Source organism: Triticum urartu, unplaced genomic scaffold (genome assembly GCF_003073215.2).
Source record: "Triticum urartu cultivar G1812 unplaced genomic scaffold, Tu2.1 TuUngrouped_contig_4236, whole genome shotgun sequence".
Classification (NCBI taxonomy): domain Eukaryota; kingdom Viridiplantae; phylum Streptophyta; class Magnoliopsida; order Poales; family Poaceae; genus Triticum; species Triticum urartu.
In genome coordinates this window covers 1-9,930 of record NW_024114808.1, presented here as the reverse complement: position 1 = coordinate 9,930, position 9,930 = coordinate 1, and the positions used below count along the sequence as shown (strand labels likewise).

The 9,930-nt window shown below is 46.4% G+C and overlaps 1 protein-coding gene across 1 annotated transcript; it reads right to left on the bottom strand.

Moving 5' to 3' along the window:
* Nucleotides 1–477: 477 nt before the first annotated feature.
* On the bottom strand, nt 478–1,679 carry LOC125527536 (60 kDa jasmonate-induced protein-like). The gene is made up of 2 exons (XM_048692045.1): nt 1,401–1,679; nt 478–1,262 (listed from the first exon to the last, which is right to left on the bottom strand). Exons 1-2 carry the CDS (start codon nt 1,662–1,664, stop codon nt 642–644), a joined length of 885 nt encoding a protein of 294 aa, XP_048548002.1. The 5' UTR covers nt 1,665–1,679; the 3' UTR covers nt 478–641.
* Between the last annotated feature and the right edge of the window lie 8,251 nt (nt 1,680–9,930).

The window sequence follows — 9,930 nt, the reverse complement described above, 5'->3', positions numbered from 1 at the left end:
TGACCTCCTTCGTTGCCAAAGCGCCTGCCAAAAATGGTAAAGCTGAAAAAAATTAGAATATTTTCATACGTACGAGTAATGACCAAGTACTAAACATACAGATTGTATTATACGGACTCTCTTCCCCCACTTATCTCTCCACCTGATTTTCACTATTGGCTCCAGTTCCCGGTAACTTCCAACCAAATATTAACACATCATCTCCTAACTTAATTTTGGTATGCATTAGTCCGTAGATGTAACATCTGTAATCACTCCCTCCGTTCACTATTATAAAGTGTTCTAACTTTTTTGAAAATCAAATGTATACATACAATGTTTTAATGTATTTGTTCACCCATTTCAGTCCAGCTCATATGAAAATATCGAAAGCATCTTACAATAGTGAACGGGGGAGTAATCGATTAGTAGTTCAACCCACGCGCTTTTTTTTCTGAGAAAAAAGGAGGGTTATTGGCTGTCCTTTGCATCATCATATACAGTGTAGACAACCACTTTTATTAAAGACATAAAAGTATCCAGTAGCTAAATAGTCTTACATAAAAGTAAAAGAAAGAAGATTACGTGACTCAAATCAAACAACACTTATTTGTGGTCCTTCCCAATAATAATGAGCAGCCCTAACGGGTGATGGGCATGCACTACCATGGGTAGTCTGACCATGAGATTGACACTTCAATTACAGCGCCACCAGCGCCCATGACACGTTCCATATGCTGACCATCGGTCGCGGGATGAAACGCGACAGCACCTCTCACGGTCTCATCGCCGGAGTCGCGACGCAGGTCCAGCTCAACCGTGAGCGGCATGTGCAATGGCACCGCAAGGACATGCCTCGCCAACGGAACCAGCTCCCCGGATCCCACCCGCATGTTGTTGCCATTGCCGTGCTCGTTGCAGAAGAGCATGCAGCCGGCGTTGAACAGCTTGCTGCGCGCTACGATCCTCCCCAGAACGCCAGCGGGGCCTTCTCCATCCAAGCAAGCGAGCTTCACAGTGACGCGGCCTTCGACGCCGTTGCTCAGGACGGCGTAGGTCACGTCGGCGGGGCCGTAGCGAGTGCTAACTGTTTCGACTATGGCCCTGTTGTAGTTGGAGAAGCTGCCACCGACGGTGTCGCAGAGTAGCCTCCCGGTGTCCTCCTCCTCGTCCTTATCTTGCTGCGAGGGGGATTCTTGGCTGTTGTCGTGGAGCTGGAGGTTGAAGACGACAGGCCCGTATGCGGAGGTGGCCACTGATGGACCAGTTAGCACGATGTTCCCCTGCAGTTTTAGTTTACAGAATCAACTTTCAACTGTAAATATCTTGATTGTGCTCTTCTAACAAAGTAGCAAGAAAGATGGCCTGGGAAAATTGTTGATTCCTAACCCGATACCAAAAGAGCAGAGCAGAATTGGAACCTGGCTGTCGCAGGCCTGCGGGCAACCGGGCTCGTCAGGCCGGCTCCGGCTGTAGATGACGTCGCTGCAGCAGTTGCCGCCGTGGAAGGAGATGCCCGCCATGTCGCGGCCGTTCTTGGGTAGGTCGGCGTAGGAGAGCAGCTGCTCGTCCGTCGGGGCGTCGTCCGCCATAGGTGTGGCCTCGTCGCCGGCCGGCCACCAAGACCCGAGTCTGATATGGAGGCTTTGTCGCTCCAGCACGTTACTAATTACGAAAATGCTCATACGCGGCTGCGCGTTGCAACGCTCGACCACATGGCATCGCGCGTTCGTGGCATCGCGCGTACGACACTGTCGGAAAGGGCGCAGGGCCCACCCACATGTCCAGACCATCCACAAAACTCTGCCCCGTAATTTCAATGGTGGGGCCTAGTGTCTCCTTCCATATATAAAACTCTGCCCCGTGATTTCAACCGGTGGGGGGCCCGCTATGCCTGATTAATTAGCATCACCCTGATTTCTTTACAAGGAAACTTGAGTTCCGAACACGCTGTCGGAAATCGATCGTTCTAACGCGCGCGCGCGTAATAGTTCTACTCCCCCGGCTCGAGGGGATCCGGCAAAGATCCGGCGGTTGGTCTTCGGCTCGACTTGCTTGTACTCCGGAGTAAATGCGCATGCCCAAGTTGTATCAGGCGGTAAATTACATAAAATCCTCCGTGATTTTGATCACCGAAAACCATGAAGACAGACAGAGAAAGAATTTGAGGATCTCCTACAATGTACTGTACCATCGGGGAATTCCCTTGTAGATACCCCGGTTTGCAGTTGGCAATCAAGCAGCTCACCAAGGCGCAATGACAGCCTCTCCTTGATCAGGTGAGGCACTGCCTTCCTGCTTGTTGGCAGAGAGGCATGTTGCAGAGATCGAGCCGGCTGGTGCTCGTGAAGGCGGTGATTGCCGCAAGGCCGGTGCACCACCTGTTGGTGCTGAAGGCACCAGGATGCATGGGTGTTCCAAGACATCGACGGATGGATGCGTGCTTTCTTTTGGGCGGGATGGAGGGCAATGCCTAGTGGCGTGGAGCTCGATTTGCAAAGCCTACCTGCTATGGAGGACTCGGGGTGAAGAATATGAGTTTGCAGGCTCTTGCACTCAGGGTACGCTGGGAATGGCTTTGGCGAACAGATCCACATAGGCCGTGCCATGGGCTTGAGTTTTTTTTTTCGGAAAGGCCTTCACGGCTAGCTTTATTAATCAATTGCACTTACATCGTTTGCTAGAGATTTAACAATAAACTCATGGGATATATCCACCCATAAAAAGGGAGAATTCGTACTTCCCCAACTAGCCAGCTCATGAGCAACTACATTTGACTCTCGATTACAATGCTCAATACTTACCTTCCCGAACTCACGTAGCAAGACTCTACAATCTTCTAAAACTGGGGCTACCACCATAGCATGACCTTCGTTCATCCGTAGGGCATCAACCACCACAATATTATCCATTCTCAACATCACATTGTTGCATCCTAGGCTTTTTGGAGAAGCTTTAGGCCTTCAAGCAGAGCTGCAGCTTCTGCCGAGACGACATCCGGAATTTGCATGAGATTATTTGTAGACGCCCCCAATGAATTTTCCGCGACTGTCTCTCACTACTGCTCCACACCTGCTTGTATGATCTTCAACATGGAAAGATGCATCAACATTTAGTACTTGTTGGCTAGACAAAACAACAGGCCACTTGTTCACTCGAGGTCTCTCCTTCGGCTTGGCATGGACTCGAGTAAATGGTGGATGGCGACGTGACACGCAAAGCAGGTTTTTGATAGCATGGTGAACATTACAGTGGGGAAAGGTGGCGAGATCCTCTTCTGGAGAGATATATGGATCCACGAATTCTTAGTAAGTGACATTGCTCCTATGTTGGCGATCGGAGTGGACACCAAGACAAGGAACTCTAGAACGGTGGCTGAGGCATTGACGGAAGATAGGTGGGTGCTCGATATTCAGCCACAAACCTCCCTTGGGGCGCTGCTACAAATGGTGCATTTGAGACATGCGATTGCCACGGTGCAGAGGGATGAGCAGTCCGAGGACAGTTTTGCCTGGCCACATGACCCATCAGGGGGGTAAACCACGAAATCCACATACACACAGCTCAACCATGGAGGGAGCAGGTTTCCTACTGCCACCGGTATTTGGCGAAGTTGGGCACCGCTGAAATGCAAGATCTCCGCTTGGCTCGCAGTCCAACATAGACTTTGGACGTCAGATAGACGGGTGCGACACGGCCTGCAGGAGGGCTCATCGTCGTGCTACATCTATTTGCAGGAAGAAGATATGGTCGAGCACATCCTCGTGCAATGCGTTTATGCAAGATAGGTTTGGCACACGTGCTTCGACATGCTACAAATCAATGTCCTTGCTCCTAATAGCATGGACACATTCGTGGAGTGGTGGCTCAATGCCTGAAGAGGTTTCCAAGGAAAAGACAACCGTGGTTTCGACTCTTTGGTCATCGATGCGGCTTAGGCTTTGTGGAAGCAAAGGAACGCGGAAGTGTTCAACCGACCGGAGCAATTCAAAGGACCTTGAGAGCTTGCCCGGACTATTCTAGATGACATCTATGCCTGGCATAGTGCAGGTGTGTGTAGGTGGCTTAGATCGTTTTGTGAGAGGTCAAGTGTAATTTGTACTCGTAGGAGTGGGTGCTCCAACGATTGATGTACGCGTCGATCGAAGGACTCTTGTAAACATATTTCTCCCTTCTCTAAAGATATGGTAATGCCATTGACGTATTCTCGAGAGAAAAAAACATTTGTCACTGCCCAATCATCCGAGTGTGTCAACCTTGTGTTGCTTCAGCAGGTTGTTGGGTCAACTCCACTTCTCATCATAGAACAAAACTGTGTGTTCGTTTTGATGGTCACATCGACACTGAAGGGGGTTGAGCAAGGCGGGGCGGCCCGGCTACGCGGCTGCGACCCATGCTATGCGTAGCAGGCGAAGGTGGTCCTAGGTGGGTTGACAACATGGAAGGAGTAGGGTCCTAGGGGGTGGGGGTAGACCACTCCGAGGGAGGGAGGAATTGACTGAATGCCCCAATTCCTTCATCATGCGATTAATCAATTAATAGTTGCTCCCCTTACATGTGCGGTTTCCTCCAAAAAATTACCTCATCATGAGAATTTCTCCTATTTCACGCACATATGCATGGTGTGTGCACTTTTCGAGAAAGAAAACTAGTTTTCTTAGGGAAGAAAACTAGTTGAATATCCATATATTGCCACAAAAGTGAAAAAATATGCATACATTATTGCTCAAATAAAGCGAAAAAATATCTATACGGGGTGTCAAGCAGGTGACGACTGGGATGAAAAAATACATTATTGCTCAAGGCAGATCATCTGTACTTTGTACTCCAATCCAAAGCAATAAACACAAGCATGATGTAGGATTTTATCTCCTCGGAGAGCCTGGACCTGGGCAAACCTCATGCCCTTGTTACTTTTGTATCTAGACACCTAGTTCGAGACCCACTACCCAAGATCTGCAGGATTTAGCTTCGCAAAAGGTGAGCAGAAAACGATGTAAATCACCAACTCCCCCTGAGGATTATCTGTGTCTATTTTTTATCGATACTAGATGATACCCCGCACGTTGTTGCGGGAATATTTTGCGACATGTTTCAATGTGACTTGTTGTATGAAACATGAATATTTGAAGTAATAATATAAAAGGCTAACAATAAAAATACATGTATTTATTATGCTTGATTACTATATAGTTGTAAAATGTTTATTAAATGTATATAGCATAATAGAATGAAAATCCTCATGTATGTTACATGTTGAGATAAGTCTTTTTTTCATGCATGTCATGATGAAGTGGCATCCTTGCATGTTGAGAGACATATAATAGTGGGGGTGGGCCTTTTCTCATGCATGTTGTGCGATGATGTGGCATGCTTGCATGTTGAGAGAAATAGTTAGTGGGGGCTAGCTATTTAGAGATAGAAGATTTGGGATTGATTATGGCCACCTATGTACCTCGATCCAATCCTCATTCATGATCAAATGAAAGGTTGTTCTTAGTCCTAATTTTTTTCTTTGCTAATTCTTCTTTTGCATAAAAACCTCATCTTCCATGTTATTGCATAAACACAACGAAAAAAATGCGTTTATCCCTTTCGTTCAACACGTTGCATGCAGTGTTGGCCGAAGGGGTTGTGGACAATATACATCACGGTGGCCAGAGGGGATGCATGGAGAGGTGTCATTGGGCCTCACCGATGCTCGAAGTTGAGTTATGGGAACTCATCGTGGCTCGGCTTGAGAGGCTGAGGCAACGACTTTGAAGGTGTGGGCATGGTATGCGGCGTGGGACTAGGGTGTGGTAGGAGTGGGAGGCAGCGGCCATGGGCTCCATATACTTGTGGCAACCATGGAAGGAGGCTTGGGGAACATAGATAAGTGGCAAAACTTGGCCGAGAAAGGACAAGGATGTGAGCGGCCGGGAGGGGGAGGTCGTTGACAGCGACGAAGATGATGGTTTGGGAAGAAGACACTATTTCATGAAAAATAAAACTAAGAAGACGTAAAGTTGCCCGCTTTTTTCTTGAAACGGTACATAGAGGTGGTTATGAGGATGCTCTAACTTGTTTTAGGAGTTGCAGGAGTTGTGGGGATATGTTGGACTTTTCTATCCCAATATTTCTAGTTATTTGAAAGTTAACCGTTTTTACAACAAAGGCAAAAGTGACGCCATATTGCATTGATTAAAGGGGGTGGGGGGACCAAAGTTATGTACATGCAAGGTTGTAACCCAAACACACGCATACACTCGCAGAATTATAACCCCAAGGTGAGATGCCTCGGTGACCCAAGGGGTGGTCTCTCTTCTGTTGGAGAAGAGGATTGTCGGCATGATAGATGTGCTCTGATGCACATGCGAATTGTGCTCATTCCAATTTTCTCAAGAGATGAAACAAAACAAGATAAGTCTGGCCTGATTTAGGTTATGACACAATTGTTAACCTCATACCAACACACATTAATTAAGGTGAAATGTTGCCAACAAGCGGGTTTCAAGTCTTGTCGTCTGAGCCAGTCTCGAACTAGGCTTTTCATTCCGCTTTATAAATAAAGCAAGCAACCAATCCATACAACGCCTAGCAAGGTACCGGAATAAAATGTCTATTGGGCAACAATCATGTCCAAATAAAACATAAAAGAAAAGCGAAAAAACCACTAAGTGGCCACAACATCATGGGGTAGCCGGAGAAGCGAGGCGACGAGCCATGTCGTCAGTCCAACATCTGCCCTAACCGTCCATGGTCCCGCTGCCTAACTAAAGGGTGTGACTGTTGTAAGAATGCAAAAAATTTGAAGGAGTCATAGGCCCGTCAATGAATGATCCGCTCGATTACCATTTTATTACGCATTGTCCAAGCCAGTCCTTGATCAATTTTCAAATTTTAGCGGTGTAGCAGCATTGGAAGAAAAGGTGAGATGCCATCACGGGCGTCATAGTTGTCAAATACTACAATCTCGCCAATCGCTCTTAGCCAAGGGATCGTAGTCTGAACCTGGTTTTGATTTACGAGCATGTAAAACTAGAAGTCGCGTGTTGCTTTCAAATGGTGGATTTAAGAAGACGTGTTCATCATCCCAATGAACTGTGCAAGATTTTCTTATGAGCTTCCAAAAAAAAAGACGTGAAGCTCGAGAAGGAGCAGCTCTCATAGACAGGCCCGGTCCAGGCACCCGGAGCGAAGGGGGGGCCATCCATGTAGGCCGGCTGCTGGGTTTGCATGGACCGGAAAGAACGTGCTTAGTTGGCCCAAGTTACTAGTACGTGGCTGGCTACGTACTAATTACGCACTTTGTCTAAAAATAATAATTACGCACAACCGCTGATTATGGATCGAGTCAGCCATCTTGGAGAGGCGCACTAGTTACGACTTCACGCACGCACGGTATCGACGGCTGCCGCCAGATGGATTTTCGCCTCTTCGCCTCGCGATCGCCGGAACCAGTTGAACAACGGCGGGCAAGCAATGGCCACCGAGCATGCGCCATGCCGTCGCTACTACTTGAGCCGGTGACTCCCCATCAACGAGACGAGAAGCTGATTCTAGACAAGGTATTGTGCCTTGACGATTTTACTTTTGTCATCATAATTAATAAAAAGTTATAGTAAATGATAATCAATAGATAGTTGATTGATTGGCCGTGGTTGCCGTAGGTATTATCTAGTTAATAGAAAGCATTGCGCTAATTTTCAAACACTAAGAGGGGGTTTGGATACGTTTTAGTCTCATGACTAAAAGTAGTGAGATTAAAACTTGCTAGCCTCACCCATGCTTGGATCCAAATACTAAAGAGACTAAAATCAAGTTAATGCGTATTTATTATCCTCTCAACACTCCAATCCAGAACTCGTCTGTATTAAAAGAGAGGAATTAAATAAGAAGAGAGAGGATCGCACAACCGCTGATTATGGATCGAGTCAGCCATCTTGGAGAGGCGCACTAGTTACGACTTCACACACGCACGGTATCGACGGCTGCCGCCGGATGGATTTTCGCCTCTTCGCCTCGCGATCGCCGGAACCAGTTGAACAACGGTAACACCGGTGGGAAAGCGATGGCCACCGAGCATGCGCCATGCCGTCGCTACTACTTGAGCCGGCGACTCCCCATCAACGAGACGAGAAGCTGGTTCTAGACAAGGTATTGTGCCCTGACGATTTTACTTTTGTCATCATAATTAATAACAAGTTATAGTAAATGATAATCAATAGATAGTTGATTGATTGGCCGTGGTTGCCGTAGGTATTATCTAGTTAATAGAAAGCATTGCGCTAATTTTCAAACACTAAGAGGGGGTTTGGATACGTTTTAGTCTCATGACTAAAAGTAGTGAGATTAAAACTTGCTAGCCTCACCCATGCTTGGATCCAAATACTAAAGAGACTAAAATCAAGTTAATGCGTATTTATTATCCTCTCAACACTTCAATCCAGAACTCGTCTGTATTAAAAGAGAGGAATTAAATAAGAAGAGAGAGGACGAATCCACATTTTAGTAGGGGTGCCCCTGACTAAAAAAATTTAGTCTCAAAACTAGTTTTAGCCCCTCTTTAGTCATGTGTGCTTGGAACTTTAGCCTTTTAAAGAGACTACTTTTAGTCAGACTAAAATAAGTCTTTTGGATCCAAGCACCCTCTAAGAGCATGTCCGATATAGAGACCTTGATGTGATGCTTTAGGGAAAACATATATAGAAATAATAATAATTACATGTCATCTGTCTAGGGGTCACTACGTTCCGTACTAGTTGCAATGCATATATAGATGTTTTTCCATTAAATTGATTGGATTGTGTATGTTCTTTGCAATATTCTATGGAACACACAGATGCAAAGCAGTAATCCAGGAAAAGAAATTAGTCCATGATTATGGTTAATCTGTTTTTCTCTAAATGCATCGGATTCGATAGTACTTTCACTTTCGCCTCCTAGTGAGTAAGACAATTTCATCGGGTGTCTGGTGCAAAATTGAATCTTGGGATTGAACAAGAAAGCAGGAAAGACGAAAACTCTTTTTGTTTTGCCTCCACGAAAAAGATAATTTCTGTACTCCTAAATAGCGTTCCACGACACGTTTGTTTGTCTTTTTTACACATGTCAAAGAAAAAGTTATATTTCCGCGAAACTTCTTACACACACATAGAATGTGAAGTTTTATGCGTGAAATATTTTTCAGAATTTTTGGATATTTAAAAATAAGTTTTCCAAAGTGGGTTCATCGATGCACTTTCCGTCCGACATACCCCTACTTAAGTCAATGTTGTCAAACCAAGCATTACGGCGAAGTGCTAGTTTAACATTCCATTTTATCTTTTTTTGAGGCCGCTTTGAGTCTTGGGCATTGACCATTGAGCCACAGGGAGTACACCGTTTGATTTTCGTAAGAACATGGAACAATTGTGTGTCCTCGTCAACTCATGGGTGAATTTGTAGATGAGATCAGCATGCTCATGTATCCCCCGGTCCTAGCCTTAGCCAGAGCATGTCTAGCAGATCCCTTAAAACACATGAAACTATAAAATAATTATCGGTTTACATTTTTAGGCAGAAAAGGTGACCCAAATAGAACGCGTAAATGACTCCGACCTGTAAATTTTTTTAAGGGACACGAAAAATATCCCTACCGAATCTGTCAAAATAAGGATTTCGGAGTCAACCTGAGGGTACCTTGTATATAAGAAAGATCATTGAGGGGAGTCCAACTGCCATCGAAACCTTCATGGCTCGCTCCTGGCTGCCGCCCCGTCCGTCCCCGTCTGTCGCCCTGGTCATCCGAGAAGCTGCCCCACCCGTTCAGACTGTCGCCCATCCATCATCGGTCGCCGCCCTGCTTATATGGGAAGCCGCCCCATCCGTCCGGCCCACCGCCGTCGCCCTGCCCATCCTGGCCGCCGCCTCGCGCGTCCCTGCCTCGGCTCACCATGGCCACGACAGCCTTAGCGCGCGCGCACCAGC

Excerpts from the sequence above, each read along its gene's own strand:
- LOC125527536 (XM_048692045.1), bottom strand. The coding sequence starts at position 1,664 with ATGAGCATTTTCGTAATTAGTAACGTGCTGGAGCGACAAAGCCTCCAT. Across the intron at positions 1,263-1,400 it reads CGCAGGCCTGCGACAGCCAG|GGGAACATCGTGCTAACTGG; the intron begins GTTCCAATTCTG and ends CTAAAACTGCAG.